Below are 23,932 nucleotides of genomic sequence, written 5' to 3'. Positions count from 1 at the left end.
TACAGTGTTTGATCATATAGCTATATATCTGAACATACCTAGATAAATTACGTAGTATATTGTCTGTAAATCTGAATGCGTTTATCCGCGAACCACGGACATTTGAATTTCCTAGACCGGTCAACCTTTCCGGTCCCAGTTTTTACTGTACATAGCTCTATGGACAGGACTAGCCGGTGCTACAAGGTTGACGCGGACAGATTTTATGCTTCAAATAGGCTGAATTTACTTTTACTAAATGGACAGATTTGCGTGTATCCTGAACTACTCAAAACTCGTAATGCGATTAGACTAGCTGCATATTGGGATCAGCTTGACTAAGATGATATATATCTGCTCAAATCCTGTAAATGCGTATATTAACTTAACATGTATCATATATCTGTAAATACACATCAGTTGGAAAATACTCCGCTTTGATAGTTTGTGTCCGTGTTGACATTGAACCCTATGAGATCCTGCCTGTGTTTTGGTATTGATTGTTAGGGAGTTGTACCTGGATTGATAGGGGTCTAAAAGCAGTTAATGGAGTAGGGCATTTACTACAGAATAGTAAAAAAAACTTGCAAAAAAACTTGTGGCATAACATGCTAAATTTTACAGTTTTGTGAATCATATGCATTTTTTGGAAAATAACAGTTTCAACATTCCCAAAAACCGGATACGCATTTAAGATGAAGCAGGGATACTCCAAGGACATTTCATAGATAGGACATTTCATGGACGGGACATTTCATGGATGTGACATTTCATGCATAGGACATTTCATTTAAAAAGATATTCATAGATAGGACATTTAATTGATATGGCATTTCATAAATACGACATTTCAGGGTTTTCTTATACAGATAATTTTATAGAAAGAGAAGATTTTTCATAAACAGTTGATTTCATAAACAAAAAAGTAATTTTGATTTGCGAGATAAGATTTCTAGAAGAAAAAAAATGTTATCTATGAAAAATATTCTTTGTCTATGAAATGTCCTATCTATGAAATGTCCTGTCTATGAAATGTCCTGTCTATTAAATGTCCTGTCTATGAAATGTCCTGTCTAGGAAAATTCTTTCTATTAAATGTCCTGTCTATGAAATGTCCTGTCTATGAAATGTCCTGTCTATTAAATGTCCTGTCTGTGAAATGTCCTGTCTATGAAATGTCCTGTCTATGAAATGTCCTGTCTATGAAATGTCCTGTCTATGAAATGTCCTGTCTTGCGGTCAATTTTGACCTGGTCCGAGCCGGACAAAATTGGCCGGGCTCTGTATCTCCACAACCCTTTATTGAAAAAAATTGAAACTTTAGATCTAATCTATGGACACTACAATGAGTTAACCCTGTATTTTTCAGCAAGATCAGAAAAATTTTTTTGTCTCGTCACTAATGGGTTAAAAGTAGGTATGGGCACGTGTCAACAGTCTCACTATCACACAGCAAAATCCAATTTTTTTGTAAGATGACATTAAAAGAATAAAATTCTTTACCAAAGATATTAAAATAAAAACGAATTATCCAAACGATTTTACCAATCGCAAAATAATCTTTTTGTTTATAGCCTTGGCCAGAGTTTAATAAAGCAACTTATCGAGCATATATTTTGAAATGAAATATAATATAAAACATAGAATAAAATATAAAAAAGCCAAATAATTCAGAAAGCTTTAAAACGCAACTGAAAACAATGCCTAAGAATAGGTTCCGGAGAGTACAGTTAATTATGCATCTCTATTAAAATAAAACCAGCACATATGGTTGTTTTAGGCTCATGTAAGTTTTATCATACAGGGTGTCCCAAAAAACATGGGAATTCAGTGACGAATTCGATATCGTCTTTGTTATGAATTAGCATTGTAATACCTAATTTCAAAAGCCGTAATATTATTATATCTGCTAGAGTTTATTTAATGAAAAGGGTAAAAGACTGCAAAGATGTGTGTATAATGTCTCCGCAAGATGAACAGTGAATACGGACAAGTTTACTCTGTTTGTATACTGCAATTTTCTTGTTTTACTAAGTATACAACCGTATGCAGTCAAAACATAAACAAACAAAATGTAAACATAGCAGACGAAACTCTTACAGATTACAGCTTTCTCAGTAGGTATCATTATACTAAATTAAAGAATTATCTAAAAAGACGATATCGAATTTGTCACTGAATTCCCATGTTTCTTGGGACACCCTGTAGGGTAACCAATCCTAACCTAACACAATATACACAGTACACACCCATCACTACCGAGCCAATAAAGGGACTGTTAAGGTAATTATAAGTGATCCAACACTGATTAAGCAACACTGAAAATGGTTTTTTTCCTAAGAAAATGGTTGAACTCTGATAGTTTCCTTCTTTATCACTGCAGTGCACAAATCCGAAATTTTTGGGGAAAACCAACGATTAAAATTTTGCATATATTTTGTTAGAAAAGAAAGGACATTCTTAAAATTATGGCTCAGAAGAAGGCTGAAAGGCTTTCATATTGAATCTGACTCATCTGGCTTAAACTGTAATACTGCATTAATAAAGAGTTAAGAAAAATAACGTCCTGGTCTCTTTAAGAACTCTTGTATAACTCTTTAAGAACTCTTTAAGAACTCTTTAAGAACTCTTTAAGAACTCTTTCAGAATTCTTTAAGAACTCTTTAAGAACTCTTGTATAACCTTTAAGAACTCTTTAAGAACTCTTTAAGAACTCTTGTATAACACTTTAAGAACTCTTTAAGAACTCTTTAAGAACTCTTTAAGAGCTATTTAAGAACTCTTTAAGAACTCTTTAAAGAACAACTCTTTAAGAACTCTTTAAGAACTCTTTAAGAACTCTTTAAAGAACTCTTTAAGAACTCTTTAAGAACTCTTTAAGAACTCTTGTATAACACTTTAAGAACTCTTTAAGAACTCTTTAAGAACTCTTTAAGAACTCTTTAAAGAACTCTTTAAGAACTCTTTAAGAACTCTTTAAGAACTCTTTAAGATCTCGTGTTTCGCTTTTTATATTTTGCAAATATACAACTTTTTTAAACTCAAAATCCTCAGTAGAGAACTTCAAATATATTCAATTGGAATTGAAAAGAGTCACATAAACTCGAATAATAGTTAACACGCTAAACAATTTTCAAAGATTTGTCGAAAAATTAATTTTTAAAGAATAAGCTTAACTTTGTGTGTAAATATCAAAATATCCGTCTTGAAACACTGATTCCAAATAAATTTTACCAGAACTAAAATCCGTCCATTCAAACCCATTTTATCTTTCTCGTGCAAAAATATATTATTAGCTATTAATCTCATCTTAGCTCATCTGATTTTCATTGCTGCAGATCTGCATATATTCCTCATAATGTTTTGGGAAATGGACGTTTGCAGAATTGAAATTGAGAAAATCTGTGAAATTGACACACCTAGTACAGCGGACAGCCTCTAAGGACAGCATTGTATAGGTGGAGTTAATTGAACAAAAAGAAAAGATTGTTGGGAAGTAAAAGGTAAAATGTGAATTCTCTACAAATCCATCCTTCTCTTCAAATTTAAAATTTGCATAAACACAAAATGTTGCAATATCTTAAATCCCGAAATTGTTGCAACAGCATTAGAGACATGTTACAGGATGATATCCCCCCCCCCGGAATATCATGATATCCACTTCTATTTCATGATATACCTCCCCCCCCCGGTATCTTATGAGAGAACATCCGTAGAGGAGAGGGGAGGGGGGGCTTGGGGGATTAAAAAAAAATAACAATTATAATTCGTATTACATCTTGTTCATTTTTGTTCTCTTTTGAAGATCTAAATTAAATCCAAAATAATAAATGAAGTTTGGATCTAAAACAAGTTGATACAACAAGATAAAGAAATTAAATATAATCAGTGGTGCAACTAGCACTCTTTTGAGGGGGGTTGGGGGGTAAAGGGGGGCTAGCCCCCTGTCAAAGAATTAAAAAAACGTTGCAATTTTATGATTTTAAGTAAAAAATTAGCATTTTTTAATCGTTGAAGGGTTTGCCAAAAAATGTCTGTTCTTCTAGTGATTTTTCATTATTTTCTTAGGTATCAGTGCACATGTCGAACTATATAGTCCCTTAGTCTGTGCAGTACTAAGTAGAAAGTTCCTGGCTAAGGAACTTTCCACTATATTTCGTCTGTCCATATAATCCATGTACATAATCCTCAGTCTTTCTGATCGAAGTCCTTTGTTGCCAGTAAGGGGCTTACACTGTTTTCCTCTTAAGTCTTCAAAAGTCTTGATATAATTCTTTAATATATTTTTTGTTATTCTTCCTGGTCAGGTTTTGTGTAACCTTAATTAAATGGTATACATATGTATCGGAATACTAATGACAAGTAACATATATACAGATTTTTTCAGAAGATAAATAAAGAACGAATGAATTTCTTTAAGTCGAAAACTAGAAATCAGTTAGAAATTCTATTAGAAATGATGCGCGAAGCGCCAAAGAATAATTTTGGTATTTTTTCTTAATTGACAAAATTTACTAAAAGATGGTCCACAATCATGATCATGGTGGAGTCAAGTGAGGGGGGGGGGCGAGAGGGAGGCGAAATATGTTGAGGGGGGGGGGCAAAACTCGGTTCGCCTCCACCCCTAGTTGTGCCACTGAATATAATAAAGCTTTGAAAGAGTTTTTCAACTCTGTACGAAATTAAAGGGAGTGTTCGCGGAAAATTAAAGGGGGAATTATTATAGGTTTACGCGCTTTTGATCGCTACTAATCTTATCTATCTGTAGTGTCTGTAAGGAAAAATTGTTAAAAACGACTCATGGTAAAGAACGTAGCGTCCATACAAATTCAGAAAGTTGAAACCTCTGATCTTAAAAAAATCAATTTAATTCCAAACAAATCATTCAAATATTTCATAATATTTTTTATTTGGCATTATCTGATAGATACTTTTGAAAACATTTATTCCTGTTTCGAGGTTTTTTATAATGAAGACGACATTTTTATATTTTCCAGGAATGTTCGAAAATCCAGCGCCAGCAAAAAATTAATTAAAAAAAGGAAATCAAAAATATTATGAAATATTTACTATATACGAATGAGTCGGAAAATAATCGATGACTATTGTTTGTTATATCTGAATGATTTGTTTGAAATTAAATTGATTATTTTACGATCCGAGTTAAATGTTAATGTTGCAACTTGTATGGACGCTACGTTCTTCGGTACAAGTCGTCTTTACCAATTTTTGCTTATAGACAAAACAGATAGAAGTAAGATTTGTAGCGATCAACTGTATGGCTATACCCCCTTTCATTTTTCGCGAACACTCCCTTATAGAGTAATTGATTTTAACTTTATTCTTTTTCTATCTTAGCAAAATCATTAAATTGAGTCAATAAAATACTACATTTTCGGCAGAAGACTTAATTTGAACTGGAATTGTCATATTTTAAGAGATATCGGACCGTTTTTGCAGTCTCATCTTTCGTGGATAATCCTTCAGTTAGGTTGACATTTATATGATATTCTTTGCATCTTATAGCAGATTTAAGTTAAAATAATTAGTTTTTTAGACAAAAAAATCAAATTTTATAATTTTCACTTGGTTTCACTCGGGGTGCCCCGCCCCCCACAAAAAGACCGTGTTACGAACCTGAAACAAAGAAAGATTTGACAAAAGGCCTGAAAGGTTTAAAAAACTGTGATCGCCAAAGAGTGAATATCTTGTGGTAAGATCTACACTAGGAGAAGATTATAAAATTCATGATTTTCTCCAACTTTTACTTTAAAATTGGTTAAATAAGTCCAATTATGCAAATAAAGAATTCCGTTTGGAGAAGAAAAGGAGAGATGTAATGGGGTTTATTAGATCAGGGGTGAGAACTATAGTTCTCTAGTTTATCTTGTGTTAAAGAACCGATACGGAGAAACTAGACATGTAACTGCCATATTTAAACCCAATATTCAGCAGTTCAACTATAGTGAAACTAGCGGGAATATGAGTTCAACCATAGAGAAACTAGAGGGAATATGAGTTCAACCATAGAGAAACTAGAGGGAATACGAGTTCAACCATAGATAAACTATAAGGAATATGAGTTCAACTATAGAGAAACTATATGGAATATGAGTTCAACCATAGAGAAACTAGAGGGAATATGAGTTCAACCATAGAGAAACCAGCGGGAATAAGAGTTCAACCATAGAGAAACTAGAGGGAATATGAGTTCACCAAAGAGAAACTAGAGGGAATATGAGTTCAATTATAGAGAAACTAGCAGAAATATGAGTTCAACCATAGAGAAACTAGAGGGAATATGAGTTCAACCATAGAGAAACTAGAGGGAATATAAGTTCAACTATAGAGAAACTAGAGGGTTTATGAGATCAATCATAGAGAAACTAGCGGGAATATGAGTTCAACCATAGAGAAACTAGAGGGAATATGAGTTCAACCATAGAGTAACTAGAGGGTTCATGAGGTCCACTATAGTAATACTAGAGGGTTTATGAGATCAACTATAGAGAAACTAGAGGGTTTATGAGATCAACTATAGAGAAACTAGAGGTTTTATGAGTTCAACTATAGAGAAACTAGAGAGTTTATGAGATCAACTAGCGAGTTTATGAGGTCAACCATAGAGAAACTTGTGGGCTTATGAGGTCAACCATAGAGAAAATAGTGGGATTATGAGGTCAACTATAGAGGAACTAGAGGGTTTATAAGATCAACCATAGAGAAACTAGAGTGTTTATGAGGTCAAACATAGAGAAACTAGAGGGTTTATGAAATTAACCATAGAGGAACTAGAGGCTTTATGAGATCAACCATAGTAAAACTAGAGGGTTTATGAGGTCAAACATAGAGGAACTTGAGTGGTTATGTGGCCAACCATAGAGAAACTAGAGGGTTTATGAGATCAACCATAGAGGAACTAGAGGGTTTATGAGATCAACCATAGAGGAACTAGAGGGTTTATAAGGTCAACCATAGAGGAGCTAAAGGGTTTATGAGGTCAACCATAGAGAAACTGGAGAGTTTATGAGGTCAATCATAGAGGAACTATAGATAGTTTATGAGGTCAACTATAGAGGAACTAAAGGGTTAATGTGGTCAACCATAGAGAAACTAGAGTGTTTATGAGATAAACCATAGAGGAACTAGAGAGTTTAAAAGGTCAACTATAGAGGAACTAAAGGAATTATGTGGTCAACCATAAAGAAACTGGAAGGTTTATGAGATCAACTATAGAGAAACTAGAGGGTTTATGAGATCAACCATAGAGGAACTAGAGGGTTTATGAGTTAAACTATAGAGAAACTAGAGAGTTTATGAGATCAACCATAGAGAAACAAGAGAGTTTATGAGATCAACTATAGAGAAACTAGAGGGTTTATGAGATCAACCATAGAGAAACTGGAGGGTTTATGAAATCAACTATAGAGAAACTAGAGGGTTTATGAGATCAACTATAGAGAATTTAGAGGGTTTATGAGATCAAACATAGAGGAACTAGCTAGTTTATGAGATCAACCATAGAGAAACTAGAGTGTTTATGAGATCAACATAGAGAAACTAGAGGGTTTATGAGATCAACCATAGAGAAACTAGAGCGTTTATGAGATCAACCATAGAGTAACTAGAGAGTTTATGAGATCAACCATAGAGAAACTGGAGGGTTTATGAGATCAACCATAGAGGAACTAGAGAGTTTATGAGATCAACCATAGAGAAACTAGAGGGTTTGTGAGATCAACCATAGAGAAACTAGAAATTTTATGAGATCAACCATAGAGAAACTAGAGAGTTTATGAGATCAACCATCGAGAAACTAGAGAGTTTATGAGATCCACCATTAAAAAACTAGAGAGTTTATCTGATTAACCATAGAGAAACTAGAGAGTTTATGAGATGAAAGGAACTAAAACTTAATTTCATGTGACCTTACTTGTAAAGAAGGACATACTAGACATACAATGGTGCCCTTTAAATCTTTGCCTTGAGCAACTAAATTTTTTCTTCAATTTAGTAATGCTTATATTATGAAAGAAAAGCTATATAAAATATTTTAGCATAAAAGGTCACTTGAAATTACGCTTACAGTCACAATTTTAATGCGTTATATATATGCTTGATTGTAATGAAATAAACTCGCTAACCTTCCTCCTTGCGATAATGAAGACTCCGAAAGTGAATTCACAGTGAACCGCAATTGAAAATGATAAAAAACAGCGATAACTCAATCCTTCTTTTTTTAGAAAAGCTTCAAGGGAAACGTTGTGCTGCTACTCTGTAAAAGAAAGAAGAAAGAAACTAATTCTACATTCCTTTTTGGTACATCTCACTCTTCACAGATTTAAGTGTTCTCTTTTTTCTCTTTGTTAGACAATGAGTGTGCTATATTTCCTCTATGCTATGTTATTTTCTCTATTTTATCTATGTCAAACAATTAGTGTTCTCTATTTTCTCTATATTAAACAATGAGTGTTTTCTATTTTCTCTACATTAAACAGTGAATGTTCACTATTTTCTCTATGTTGAATAATGATTGCTTTGTATTTTCTCTATGTTCAATAATGAGTGTACTCTATTTTCTCTATCTTACAATAATGAATGTTCTCTATTTTCTCTATGTTAAATAATGAGTGTTCTGTATTTTCTCTATGTTCCTATAATGAGTGTTCTCTATTTTCTCTATGTTCAATAATGAGTGTTCTGTATTTTCTCTATGTTCAATAATGAGTGTTCTCTATTTTACCTATGTTCAATAATGAGTGTTCTGTATTTTCTCTATATTTAAAAATGAGTGTTCTTTATTTTCTCTATGCTAAATAATGAGTGTTAGCTTTTTTCTCTATGTTCAATAATGAGTGTTCTGTATTTTTTCTATGTTCAATAATGAGTGTTCTCTTTTTCTCTATGTTCAATAATGAGTGTTCTATATTTTCTCTGTGTTCAACAATGAATTTCTCTATGCTAAAAAAGGAGTTTTCTCTATTTCTTTATGCTAAAAAAATGAGTGTTCTCTATTTCTCTATGCTAAAAAATGAGTTTTCTCTATTTTCTCTATGCTAACAATGAGGTTACTCTATTTTTTCTAATTAACCAGTTAACAAGGTCATAGAGTAGAGTTAGGAGAAGGAAGTTGTGAAATAAATTCAAAATCTTTCTTCAGATAATTTTAAACCAAACAGAGACTAAATTAGACAATGCCGGGAAATAGGCGGCAAATAGGAAAGGAAAGATACCAAAGTAGGAGACCTTAAATAGTAGGAACAAGTAGCTTTTCAACAGGATAGAGGAGATAGAGGAAGGAATAGGATTTCAGATAAAAACGTCGGGTATCTTGAATAATTCTATGGTTTAGAATTAGTAAATCATGAGACCTTCGTAAAATTTCTTTCATTTTTTTTGCAAAACTTCGATTTACAACGGTAACCTTGAAATCATAATCATCACAAATGTGGAAGAAAATATCGTTTTTCTTACTAGAAAAGTGTTTAACTCTGAACTTCCTTCTTATAAACAAGAAATGCGCAATACAGCTTCGCAAATGAAAATAAACAGGTTAACTATATGGATATCTAATTTATACTTGATCAGAAAAAGCTTATAAGGGTATTGTTGTAGATCGAGCATTGCCATCTTTGAACTAGGATCATTTGAAATCACGCTTACAGTCCCTTTAATCAGATTGGATTATTTTTGTTTAATATTTTATTACAACTCTTCTAGGCCAGCTCTTAAAAAAAAACTTTAATGGTTGGGAAGCTGAAAAAATCAAAAAGTTCATCGGAAAAATGGTAATTTTCACTATTATAAAAAATCAACATGTGATAATTTGACACATCAAGGACTTTCCAAATACATAAATTTCAGATCTGTAGCAATTTTTTTTTTTGGGGGGGGGGACCGACCACCCTTTTTTTACTGTGTTCTCCTACACTACCCAATTCATGAACAAAATAGTTGAAAAAGTTAAGAAGTTTCATCAGTTTAGTGTAAGCCGTTTTTAAGTTATAAAGCAAAAACCACATGTGGGGAGGGTGGTTGGAACCCCCCCCCACCCATCGTGATAGGGTTAAGTCTCATATTTTGTGTGTAGAACTCCACGATTCTTGAGATGGGAGAAGGGAATAAGAAAATCATCCACGGGTATAAAATCTTGAGCGTCAGTCGCGTAACACGCGTTGAAATCTCATAGTGGGTTCTTCAGTTGATATACAGGTGTCAGGCGGGTAGTATGTGTATTATCCCCCCCCAACCGCCCCCCACCCCCCCATTTTTTAAATTTCTTATTTCATCTCTAATTTATTCAAATACGCTTTATTTTAAATATTTGTTTAATTATGAAGAAAAATAATTAATTGGAGTTTTAAAACAAGAAAAGCAGGTATTAAATGAAGCGGGAAAGAAATTAAATAATCTAGGAGAAAAAAATTTATGAATTTTTTAAAAGAATAATTTCACGAAATAAAATATTTCTATAATATGTAAAGAATATATTAATTATTAAAACCATTATATTCTTTATTAATAGATTATAAATCTCTATATATACGCTTGTCTGACTGTTTGTATCAATACATATCAAAACGGCTGAACCAACCGGACCCAAATCTTTTGTGGGACCTCCCGTGACCCCAGGGAAGGTTTTATGGATGATCGAATTTTCAAAAATTTGCTGCAAACAAATTACAATTTTTGAAATTTTGAAATTCCAGAAATTTTATTTTTTAAATCCACGAAATTTTTGTTTTGTTTTTGTTTTACACTGTTTACAAAAATATCATGTTCACAATTGAAATAGAATATGTGCGCGAAGCGCCCTAAAAGCCAAGTAATTTACAATGCAAGGAAACAACCTTTAAAAATATTTTTTAACGGGTTTCATCTCATTTTAAAAAAATTAAAGTCCAAGTATATACGTAATAAAATGAAGAAAATTTTGTGTTTTGATCCTGAACAATTTGATAAGTCCGTTCGTTTGAGTTGAGTTTGAAGTAAGTAAGAAAAAAGCGAATACCGTAAATTGCAACAAAATTGAAATTTTGAATATTCTTAATCCTAAACTCCTTTATTTTAAAGCTATTGAGAAGAACAAACACATTTAGAATTTCTAATATTTAACAGAGTAAATTTGTTTTTCTCATCCTTGTATGTAAAATCAAAACTAGAAGAGCTACGAGGTCACAAAGTTGTACCAGTAATGTTGCATAAATTGCACCTTCTTTTTCTGTCTTGTTTCCAGTGAATAAGCAAATAAATTCAATGTTGAAAATACAAAGTAACTAATAAAAATGTAACTTTATAGGGACTGTAAGCGTAATTTCAAGTGGCTGTCCTATACAAAAATAGCAATGTCTGATTTCCAACAGCACCCTTGAAACCTTTGTCGGATCAAGTTTAAATTAGATATCAACTTTTTATTCCTTTAAACTGATTATTTTCATTTGTGGGTTCTCTGCGAAAGTGACTTGAGCATTTATTGCTTATAAGAAGCAGTTATTTGCCAAAATATGTGTGAAGGTTTATATCCTCCCTTTGCTCTGAGATGACGTGAAGTCTTGCGTCACAAAATATTTAAAATCCAAGATGTCTGGAATATGTTGAACTTGAACTAGGGAAATTAGTCTCCTGACTTTCTGACACTGGCAAATGTGACATCTTTCACATAATCTAAATCTCCCCCTTCCTTTCCCCTCCCCCCCCCCCCTAGATATCATTCATTTCCCCTGTTACCCTCTCTTACCCGTATATCCACATTGCACCAGAAGGGTTGCCAAATTCTTCTTAATGTTAAAGGCCTAGTTTCAAAAGTCCGCCAGGTCTGGAAAGTTGATATTTTCGTATTTTAAAGATTTTATTGTCATAATTCCAGATTTAAAGATTTTATTGTCATAATTCCAGATTTAAAGATTTTATTGTCACAATTCTAGATTTTAAGATTTTATTGTCATAATTCCAGATTTAAAGATTTTATTGTCATAATTCTAGATTTAAAGATTTTATTGTCATAATTCTAGATTTAAAGATTTTATTGTCATAATTCCAGATTTAAAGATTTTATTGTCATGATTCTAGATTTAAAGATTTTATTGTCATAACTCTAGATTCAAAGATTTTATTGTCACAATTCTAGATTTTAAGATTTTATTGTCATAATTCTAGATTTTAAGATTTTATTGTCACAATTCTAGATTTAAAGATTTTATTGTCACAATTCTAGATTTAAAGATTTTATTGTCATAATTCTAGATTTAAAGATTTTATTGTCATAATTCCAGATTTAAAGATTTTATTGACCTTTAATATTTCAAACTATGAATTCTGTTAGATCAAATAATAAAAGTCTGCTTGACATATCAACATGACGTGTTGCAAAGGTTTGAGTTTGTGGCTAAAACTGAGATCCTTTCTGTTTCAAGTACCTGAATCTTTTCTTTCTAGTTAAAATAATATTTTAGATACGCTCAGTTTAAACAACGACGGGTTTAAATAATTACTTTATTGACTAACTAATTTTTACTTTATCAATTTAAGAAATCAAAAATATGTCTATTCATGGTGACGTGGCAGATCTGAGTTCTTCTTTCCGCGTCTCTCTATCCGGTTTAGACTTGGATCGTCTTCCGCCACAATATATTAATTTTTGTTTGGTGTGCAGTAAATAAGATTAAAATGTTTTTTATATATTTCATATTTTTTTCAAATCTTCTAAAACAATGAATTGCACTCCTTTCATATTTTGTGCAAAATGTTTGCAGCATTTCATATTTAAATCTTTTTATTTTAGAGGTTTCTTAAATTTGCATAAAAGATTTGAATAATGTTTTATCTTTATTTAACCCTCAAAACAGGGGGGGGGGGTAAGATTGGCACCCTCTCTAAACCCTTTCATTTTAAAGTTTTAGTATTGGCTTCCGCTTTAGCTTTAACAGGCTGGGGGGTAGGGCGTTTGATTGGCACCCTCTCTAGTTTTTTGGCCTAGCACTCTCATTTTTGAACCTATAACCTTGGATTTTTAATTAATGCTTTGGGTACTCAATATCACATAGTATCTGTGTACATTCTGTGACATATTCATCATCTTAGTCCTATAGCTATTTATTTCAGGTGTATCTTAACATCTTATTCCTATATGTGTATTCTGTGTATCTTAACATCTTATTCCTATCTGTGTATTCTGTGTATCTCACCATCTTACTCCTATCTGTGTATTCTGTGTATTTCAACAGCTTATTCGTATTTGTGTATTCTGTGTATTTCAACTTCTTATTCCTATCAGTGTATTCTGTGTATCTTAACATCTTATTCCTATATGTGTATTCTGTGTATCTCACCATCTTACTCCTATCTGTGTATTCTGTGTATTTCAACAGCTTATTCGTATTTGTGTATTCTGTGTATTTCAACTTCTTATTCCTATGTGTGTATTCTGTGTATTCAGGATCTTATTCCTATATGTGGATTCTGTGTATCTTAACATCTTATTCCTATCTGTGTATTCTGTGTATTTCAACATCTTATTCCTATCTGTGTATTCTGTGTCATATATTAGATTAGAGGAATGAAATGAAGGAAATGAATATCAAAGATTATATTATATTAGAGGCTTGCAATATGTTGAGAGACATTTCTAGATTTCGAATATAGGACCCACGAGAGGAAAAAAAGGATAGGTTAAAGATAAAAATTTCAACCAGAATTTTTTTTTTGAAAATTATCTTTTTGGAAAATGCGTCAATTTTAATAGAAAAATCAGCAAAAATTTAAAAATGTATTAAATGGCGATGTTCAGAGCTACAAAATGAAGCTAAAATTGTTTTAGAAAAGGGGACGCGAAGCGTTCTATAAGCCTAGTACTGTACTCATAGTTAATTTGACAGTTACATGCAATCATATAATTTCAACATTTATCTTCATTTCTGTCAGAAATACCTATATTTATAAATATAGTATATCAATAATTCCTTATAATATTCCTAATTATACTAGAGAGAGCTTATAAGACAAAGCAACTATAGTACTTGTCTCAAGTTCTTAATTCATAATATCCAATATCTTCGAAACCTTTGATCAGAGTTTGAATTTTAAAAAAAGTCTATTATAATTGATGTGCACGCTCTATCGCAAAAATCAAGCAGTATTTGCCAAATATCACTTTTAAACTTATGCGAGAAACTATAAAATTGTACATTTGAGTTTGTGAACCCAGTTACGACACAGCCAATGTCAAAATTGTAATTCAAAATCTTCAGAAAGGAAATTTGTGTGAAAAATACAAGCTTTGGATTTTTAAACCTTCAAAACCAATATTTTTCTGTTTATCCTTGTAAGAAACTTGTAACCGGAAGTAGTTTCCCTGCGTTGATCAGGATACCGGAAGTAGAATTAGGAGGTCAATGTTAGAGATGCTGGAGACACCGGAACTATATCCGCAAAGCGCGACATCACTGTTACATAAGTACTATATCCGCTGCTATGAAATATTTCAACAAGACAGGAGAAATCCTTGAACGAATTATCTATCTATCTATCTATCTATCTATCCTAATTTGAGTCATGCGTGTATAATTATGTGACGCTAATTAGAAGTTTCTTTGAAATTGTATCATTTTCCTGAAAAAAAAAACAAGAACACGAGTATTGTCACTTTCGGGCGTCAATGTTGTTGAGGGTGCCGTAAAGATGAAATTCTATAAATGGAGGGTTGCTTGAAATTCCATAAAAAGGAATGTTTACGGTTTCCAAAAGAAGGTTATACGATCACAAAAAAAAATATTTTGACCAATTGGTATCCAATATCGATCGTATCCCCTTAAATCCTTTTCAAAAGCGTAGAACTTGATCCTCAGAACAAGAGTTATTAAATTTTAAATATATCTAAACAATAAGTAGTTAAGATGGCATCGTATTTTTTTAATTAGCATTAAAATACTTGAACGTGTGAAAATGTGCACCTTTACCAGATTACAGATACACAAACTTTAAAATATGCCTTTGCTTAAATAATTATATAATTTACACTGCAAGCTAGACGGAAGGAGAAGCTCATTTGAAAACTTAAAAGATAAATGTACTTTAGTTGACAATTTCTTGAATTTTTCTGTTTAGACCTCAGAGTGACATCGTGGATTATCTGTTTGCATATGTATGCACATTTTTAAAAATAATAATCGTCGTCATTTGGTTTCCAGAGGCCGGATTCAACGAATTTGAGCCGCGGATTAAATTTGAGACGCGGCTCAAATCTGTTTGGTTCCACTTGAAATTGTATTCAATGTTTCAATTGAAACCGGTTTTTGGCGGATTTGAGACGCGGCTCAAATTCGGTTTAGCAGACAACAAGACAAGAAGAGTGCATGGGGACTCTTGAATCATGAATTTCTTGGATAAAGATAATTAACTATTGTACAATATATTTTTGACAAATTACTATAGCTTTCTACTGATTATTTAACCAATAATTATGAAGGTTTACGTATGACAGATGACAAAATGGGTTGGGGATATTGAATCTTTATCGCTTTTTTGAATTTCTATAAAGGAAATCAACTTTTATGTTCTATCAGTCAAACGTCAAAACGGCTAAACCGATCGGATACAACTTTTTTGTGGCAACTTGCATAACCCTAGAAAATGGTATGGACTATCAAAAGGGAAACATTTTGCCAGTAAATAATTAAATTTTTACTGTTAGCATTTTTTAAAAATTCAGCAATTTAAACAGAAAATCCGTGTAACTTGCTTCCATAAAAAATGCTGGCTTGAAGAAAAAAGCACTTTAACGGTTAAAAGCTAAATGGTTATTAGAGAAGAGGCGCGTTGCGCCTTAAAGCCCTGTACTTATTCATATATAAGGGCAATTAAATCAATTATTATTTTTTTCAGATACTAAAAAGTAAAAGTGCTGAAAATAAATGATATAATGTGGTGGTTTGATTAACTTGGACAAAGGAGAAAAAATAAGAAAAGAAAGTTTAATTAATCCACAGGGATTACAATCAACGTGAAGTTGTTAAATTATCTTATCAGAGTCTATATGGGTGAAATTACTTTTCTACAGACACAAAAAACAATGTAATAAAATTGAAACATATTCTATGATTGAAATTTATGCCGGTGGGTGTTTTAACATTCAATTCCCAAGGCCCAAACATGGTAAAAAGATACCTAATTGTAAATAGTGTATTTTTTTATAAACCACGTTTTTAAACAATTACCCCCCCCCCCCCATCCTAAATTCATGTTTATTGTATCTTATAGTTATCTGACAAGCTCTGTGTGAGAATACAACTTGTTAAAAATGTTGGTTTCCATGCTGACCAGCCTTCTCAGCCTGTTGGTCCAGAACCCAGTTCAACGCAGGACAGGAACCATCATTCAACAAGATACGCAGGTATACGCATTCAAACTTTTTCAAACTATGTTCTACTTGTTTAAGTTTATTTCTTATATTTTTCCACTTTTTAAAACTTATTTCTGCCTTTTTCAAACTTTTTTCCACAAATTTAACTTTTATCCACTTAAAAAAAACTGTTATACTTTTACATTTCAACACTTTAACACTTTTTACTTTAACGCATTCACATTTTAACAGTTGTTCTCTGGTTAGCTTTTCTTTCTCTCTTTCTTTTTTCTTTCTTTCTTTCTTTCTTTCTTTCTTTCTTTCTTTCTTTTTTTCTTTCTTTCTTTCTTTCTTTCTTTCTTTCTTTCTTTCTTTTTTTCTTTCTTTCTTTCTTTCTTTCTTTCTTTCTTTCTTTCTTTTGTTCTTTCTTTCTTTCTTTCTTTCTTTCTTTCTTTCTTTCTTTCTTTCTTTCTTTCTTTCTTTCTTTCTTTCTTTCTTTCTTTCTTTCTTTCTTTCTTTCTTTCTTTCTTTCTTTCTTTCTTTCTTTCTTTCTTTCTTTCTTTCTTTCTTTCTTTCTTTCTTTCTTTCTTTCTTTCTTTCTTTCTTTCTTTCTTTCTTTCTTTCTTTTTTCTTTCTTTCTTTCTTTCTTTCTTTCTTTCTTTCTTTCTTTCTTTCTTTCTTTCCTTATTTTCTTTTTTTCTTTCTTGATTTCTTTCTTTCTTTCTTCCTTTCTTTCTTTCTTTCTTTCTTTCTTTCTTTCTTTCTTTCTTTCTTTCTTTCTTTCTTTCTTTCTTTCTTTCTTTCTTTCTTTCTTTCTTTCTTTCAAAACAATAAAATTTAATATTTTTTACATTTTTATCGTCGAGTTTTTCTATTCTTGGATATTTAAAACCAAATAAAAAAGCTTCTTTACTCTTTTTCAATTCTTGATATTTTAAGACTAATCAGAATATTTGATCCTGAATAAAACCAGACTTAATGACGTATCTCAAGGACAAAGTCGTCTAATGAGATCGAATTCGTATTAACCTTTGCCAGAGAGGAATGTACTTTTGAGTCAACAGCATTTTCATCAATTCAATTTTAAATCATCAATATTTTATTAGAATTTTAGTTCTTTACATTTAACACAAACATACCTTTGTATTTTTAATGTTTTGTTTAAAAAAAAAACTTGGTCTTGAAAGGTTTATTATTTTGTGCCGATGCTCCATGAGACAATTTTAAAATTTGAAAAGTGTCAAGACATTCTACCTGCAATATGAGTTGAGGGGGGCAGGGGGGATACCGCCCCTCCGTTATTCTCGGTCATTGTCTGTGTTTCCATTTCATTCTTTCTTGATAAGGATTAAATATTGAGTCCAATGCATGACAGGTTTACAAATAAACAATTTAACAATTAAACAAAAAATATGTTTAACGGTTTATTTTCTATTAAACGACTAGCAAGATAGTCCACAAAAATTATTTTTGACAATGAAGAAATCAAAACTTTGGTTGGTCAATTCTTTTATAATAATTTTACAATATGATAAACAAACTAATAAAATAATTGCAATTTTCGTTGCTAATTTAATAAAATTATAGATATAGATTTCTTTGAATAATAAACTTAGTATATACATAAAGTCCGAATACTAATTAATGATAATTTAATAATGACTAAACTTTAAAGTGTGGAGGAAAAAATTAAACCGACATTAAAATTCATGTGATGGTTTAAACATAATGTAACATTTATGAGTTAATATTTTTGTACTCAAGATAAGGGACAAAATAAAAACAGTAACTCACTTTTTATGTAAATATGAAAAAAAATATTTTGTATTTGAGGATTTCCAATTTGTAATCTTCGTTTTGAAACCTTCGATTTGTAATGAAATTTTAATGCCAAAAACTATAGGTATTAAAATTTCAGTACATTCCGTGTTCGATAAAAAGACGACATTTAAGAGTTTTTTTCAAGATGTTAAACCACAGCAGCAAGCATGATTACTAGTTATTATCCGATCGTTAAACATTTCCTAGCTGTGATTAAGGCTAGCTAGCCGAGGAAATCGCCGCTAAATCACAAGTAGAAAGGTCTAACGAGTCGGACATTTGCTAGTTAAATTTTCTTCCACCATACTTTCTTTCTAGAAGGGTTAAAAGGAATTATTAAATATAAAACATAAAATATAATTCTGACAAAGTAAATATTGAAAATTTTTGAATAACTGTTTATATCCAGGAGAACAATTCTCGTAAGAAAATTCCCTTCATCATTTTTAAAGAACTCCTTAAAGGGACTGCCCTCGTAATTTCAGTTGAGCTTCCATTTAAAAAGAAACACAGCTTGATTGAACCTTAATCTGATAAATAATATGGAGGATAACGTAGATTTGTGGGGGCTTAATAAGTAATTAATTCTGATAATTTCTACAGTTTCTAAAGCAAAAAATGCGCTAGTCACTTTCGCAGAGAAACCACAAATGAAAGTTGTCAAAAACAATAATATGGATATCTAATTCTTACTTGATTAGAAAAATCTTTTAAGGATACCTTTTGAAACATGTCACTCATCAATGGAGGGTCACTTGAAATTATGCCTACGTTCCCTTTAAGCGCTAAACCTTGAAAAAGTGTAACTGTGGCGCCCTTTTCACAAATTATGAAAATGTGTCACTAATCACTACGGTTTGTTTCATGTCTAATATAGTAAATGCATTTAAATATTTAAAAATCACACACGTAATTTTCATATGTAAACAACATTCATTGGAACATTTGATTAAATTTCATTGAAAGGGGAAAGAATTTAATAATGTTTGATAAATATTTTTACATAGAAGATTTCAAAGATCATTGTGTACTGCAGTGTTCAAAATCACCCAAAACAATACGTAAATAAACTGTACACTGAGTTTGTTTACATTCCTCCCTCCAACTGCAGTACGCTTAATGTTTGTAAAATCTTAAATCACTTACAGATTTGTCGTTCTAATTGTTCTGTGAGTTAATGCTTACAGAGTTCAAAACTAAATATTTAGAAAAACGGGGAAATTATTCCGTCTTGATATTTTGAAATTTCTCCTTTGTGGCAAGGTCATATTGAAAATTATTTGTTTAAAATTAAAAATGGCGGGAGTTGTCATTTCTGGTCCTTCTTCAGACAAAGGAATATCAAATGCTGTAAACTTATTGAGTTAATTATTTAACATTTCAACCCGTTTGTGGAGATAATATATTATTATATTATATTATATTATTATAATGTTTGTGGAGATAATTTAGGGATAAACTCGGTGAAAAAGTTGAAGGGGTGCTTAGTGAAATTGATTTATTATAATGTTTTAATGCGAACTTAAAAATTGATATTTTAAGTGATTTTCAAATGAAAATTTTTAATAGCATTAAGTTTGAATTACACTCTTCCTTATTTATCAGAAGATTAGCATTTAACAAAACAAGGAAAAAACTAAATAAAGGAAAAATCAAGGGCAACAGGAATTTCCGAAAAATAAACTTAAACTGAAAAATTAATCCTGATTAAATGTTGAATGCTTGATAACACTGAACACACATGGTTCTTTGTTAAACAACCCCCAATCATCCTTATCAACTAAGATTGAAAAATTTGATAATTTAAAAAGAAATAAAATTCATAAAACTCTTAAAAGTTATTTATTATACACTGCACCCCTTCAATTCTACCTTGTCAAAAATGGAGGATTTTATGTTTCAAATATTCTGCAAATTTATGAATATTTTGCGCACTATATTTCGTACTTTTATGCTTCAAATCACGCAAAAAATTCCCTGGAGGGGGCTTTAGAGTACAGATGAACATTTGGAGATCTTCTGGGCTCGTCCAAGGCGTAACTTCCCTCGTCTTTTTTACGCATTCTAGGATACAAATCAATCAATAAGATTTTCAAGATTGAAAATAAAATTCAAGCAGCTGTTTGATTTTTTTAAAATCTTAAATAAACACAAAGTTTTAAAATATTTTTAGTCCTATATAAATAAATCATTACGAATTTAAAATCTATTCTGTAATTTCATCAGTTATGTTTTTTCTTTTCTTTACTTTACTTCTTGTTACACTGAACTGCATATCATCTCTTGATGCACTAAGAGGCAACGGTACCCTTTGAACTTGATTTGATCGATAATGTGAAAGATATCGTCGTTTATCTGGCTTCTGAAGTGTTTAATTTCGATATTTTCTTCCAATCCTTTCTGCAGGAGAAATGCACTAGTAGCTTTTAAAGAAAACCACTATTGAAATAATGCAACTTTAAACGAGATAAAAATGGATATCTCTTTAATACTGGATCAGACAAAGCTTTAAGGGTGCCCTTATATATCCAAGGGATATTAGTTCCAGAACTAACATTTGGCCCAGTGTTAGAAATGGGCCAAATCTGCAAAGTTATCCTTTTCAAGAGTATATATCTTTAAATCCAAAACGAGAGGAACAAAATTGCAATATATGTTTATAAAAAATGGCTAAAACTATATATTGAAACAATAAATGTCAATTTTAAAATAATAATAAGGTGTAAGAAATAGTTTTTGATGATTCTTGATTTCATTTTTGAACATACTCCTATTTTGAAAGACGGATTTCAGCTTATGTCGCGTTTTCGGAACATATCCTGGTTTTGAGACAATTACCGGGATTCATATCAATGTCAAGTTTTAAGCATTTACGCACTTACGTAACAAAACAAGATTTTTTAATAAGGTAAAATATAAACAAAATAGAAAATAAAAAAAAAACTGTTCTCTTATAATTTAAAATCATTACAGGATTGAGAAATCAAAGTTTTAATATCATTTGTTCTTACAATATAGATTTAACTAGAAATGCGGGAAACTGTTTGTTTAAAATGTTTGAAAATAAATTATCCATATTCTCTAATTTAACAGATAAAATGTTGAAACTTAGATTCTAGAAATAATTCAGAAGTTAAGGGGATGGTGGAGTTGGCACATTTGATGTAAGGGGGGGGGTTCAAATGTGCCAACTCCACCATCCCCTTTAGTCTTCATAAGATAATTTTTATTTTCATTGATTTATTTTGTAAGTTCTGAAAGTGGGTTTTGTTTTGAATTATGAATTATACTCAGAAACGGGAAAGTGGGTATGTTTTAACTTCAGGATATGTTATAAAATGGAAAAACTGACATTGTCTTGAAAACATTCAAGAGGTTTAATAAAAAGAACTCATATTATAATTTTGATTTTTAAAAAAGTTTAAAATTGGGAATTGTTGTTCTAGTCATGTAAAATAAAATGTTGTTTACAGTTTTTATTTTCGTCTTTTACTCTGGATATGGGCCGAAATCCCAAAAACCCAGTCTTCCAATTTGTGGTAATTTCTGACACTCAGTGTTACAAATGGGCCAAGTTTTAGTTTTGGAACTAATGTCCCCTGTTATCGGTCATGTCACTCTCTCAATTGAGAGTCACTCGATATAACGCCTGTAGTCCCTTTTTCCAGTAGAAAATATAGTTTTTAAAAGTGTGCTGGGGGATCCCTGGGTGTAGTTACCTGTACACAATGAACATAACAAGAAGAATGGCACAAAGAAGCCCAACGACTGCCCCGCCCACAACAGCTGCCAGTATCCCAGGCTGAGCGAAGAATGAAGGAGGGTGGAGATTAGAATTCTCAACAGAACTCTGTGTTGTCTCATCTTTGTTGAATACAGCCGCCTGAGTTGTTGTTGTAGTTGATGTTGTCCCGGCTGTTGTTTCCTCATTGAACACAATATCATCGTTCTTGAAGTATATGTTGTTGTTGTCGTTGAAGGCGGGCGAGTCTGGTTCGTTTTGATTCTTATTCTTATTTTTATTTTTGTTTTTGTTGTTTCTGTTTTTGTTGTTAGGGACATTGTCATTGTCATTCCAATCATATTCTTCTCCACTTCCTAAACACACATAGAAAAAAATGAATTAAGCTAAGAATTACCCCTCCACTAAATTTATAGACACAGACTAATGAACAAAAAAAACAGACTTATGAACACATGAGTATATTTGTCAAAAGATCTTAAATGATAATTTTTTCTTAATCTTAATCTGTAATTTAAACTTGTTATACCGTCATCGTAATCATCTTCTCCCTCGTAATCATCATCATAATTGTCTCCATATTCTCCAGACCCTTCATCTACAGTATCAATAGCAGGTGGAGTGTCAGGGCCGTCCTCCTAGATTAGGTTCAGTCAATGATAGTAAATTGAAAATGAAATTGTCATTATTTTGCAGTTGCCTACCGCCCTCAGAAGAGAACGGACCTCTCTTATAGCGGTCCTGGCTCTATAGTTAGTTGCACATCTTGTATCCTACAGGGGAGTAAGGAATGTACATAAAATAAAACAAGCCATGCACAAAGATATCGGTTTTTTACTAGACCAGCTATGAGGACTGGACTGCTGTGTAAGATTCCTCTCAATTGGGCTTTAAGGCTTACAACTCCTCATTTTGCATAAAGGGTGCAGTTATGGGCTTCCTTAAAATCCCCTGAAGTCGGAAAGACTATAACATGGGAGCAATCCCTTATACCCTTCCTCCTACAAACCTCCTTATCTCCTCAGCTAATTCAATTAAGTACGGGGTTCAGAAAAAAGCAAGTTCCTTTAAAAATAGATCTTTCTTGTAAAGTGGCGAACTACAAGGATATCCAAGAAAAAATTCTTTCCTTTTTATATTCAAAATTAGCCAAAATATGATTGAAAGATGTACGAACATGAAGAAAATGAATATCAAGAAATAAATAAATCTCAAAATATTCACATCTGATATCATATATATATTTAAAAATGTTGTAAATTGAACTAAAATAATAAATTAAAGTTAAAACAAATTTATGTGTCCTCTGTCCCCCTTAAAGGGACTGAATGTCGAATTAATTTTAATTTCAAGTGAAGGGGGTCCAAAAATCGTTCTCTAGGAATATACCATGAAGTTTTCATATAAATTATTTTGAAACAAAGTTGTTAACTTGTTACAAGTATCTCGGATACACAGTGAGAGGGGGGCAAATTAGGGGTTCCCTTAATATTCTCTCTTCATTTACTTCTAACTATTTCACANTTCGTAAGTCGAGTATGCAAAATTTTTTTTTGTTATTTCTGTGTTTACCTTCCAAACCCATTGGGAGTTTTCCCAAACATATTCTGCAGTACACCAGCTGAGATGAAGATACACAAACAAATAAACTAACTTCATTCTGGATTTGTAGACAGCCCAGCGTTTGTGTCAATTGTTAGCAGATTTAAACCTGTTCACTGCATTTTCCAAACCCCCATAGCTTTAACTCTTTTTTTCTAAAAAAACTATAAAAAATCAGTAATAGATATAATATATCAGTATCAGTAATAAAAAAATATTTAGTTGTTAAATAAAATTTTAACCTTTGACTTATTTTTAAGTATTGGTGCACTTATGTTATTGATTTTTTAGTACGCGCAAGTTGTCCTCTGATGCCCCGTACAGTTTTGGATTGAGGTCGTCGTTGCACATGTTGTAAGGTAATAAATGCAGAAAGTTTCAAATATGTAGATAACTTTAAGTATTTTTAAATTTAGATATATTTCAGTGATTTTCGGCAATCTTAAAACTCT

At 31.7% G+C, this 23,932-nt stretch overlaps 1 protein-coding gene across 4 annotated transcripts; it reads right to left on the bottom strand.

Annotated features, from left to right (window-relative positions):
* Window positions 1–18,571: 18,571 nt before the first annotated feature.
* Window positions 18,572–23,797, bottom strand: LOC111709531 (syndecan). 4 transcript variants are annotated; one of them, XR_002766876.1, is made up of 6 exons: window positions 23,723–23,797; window positions 23,451–23,644; window positions 22,408–22,516; window positions 21,856–22,234; window positions 20,009–20,200; window positions 18,572–19,619 (listed from the first exon to the last, which is right to left on the bottom strand). XR_002766876.1 is itself a non-coding variant. In XM_023483222.1 (5 exons), exons 2-5 carry the CDS (start codon window positions 23,535–23,537, stop codon window positions 20,098–20,100), a joined length of 678 nt encoding a protein of 225 aa, XP_023338990.1. In that variant the 5' UTR covers window positions 23,538–23,644; window positions 23,723–23,797; the 3' UTR covers window positions 19,096–20,097. The 4 variants fall into 4 exon arrangements, 2 of the variants coding, with proteins under 2 accessions (XP_023338990.1, XP_023338991.1); XR_002766877.1 differs by having other exon boundaries at window positions 18,572–19,595; XM_023483222.1 differs by having other exon boundaries at window positions 19,096–20,200.
* Window positions 23,798–23,932: the final 135 nt, after the last annotated feature.

This window comes from Eurytemora carolleeae, unplaced genomic scaffold (genome assembly GCF_000591075.1).
Source record: "Eurytemora carolleeae unplaced genomic scaffold, Eaff_2.0 scaffold959, whole genome shotgun sequence".
Taxonomy (NCBI): Eukaryota; Metazoa; Arthropoda; class Copepoda; order Calanoida; family Temoridae; genus Eurytemora; species Eurytemora carolleeae.
The sequence above is the reverse complement of the archived record's forward strand: the minus strand, read 5'-3'. Positions and strand labels throughout refer to the sequence as shown.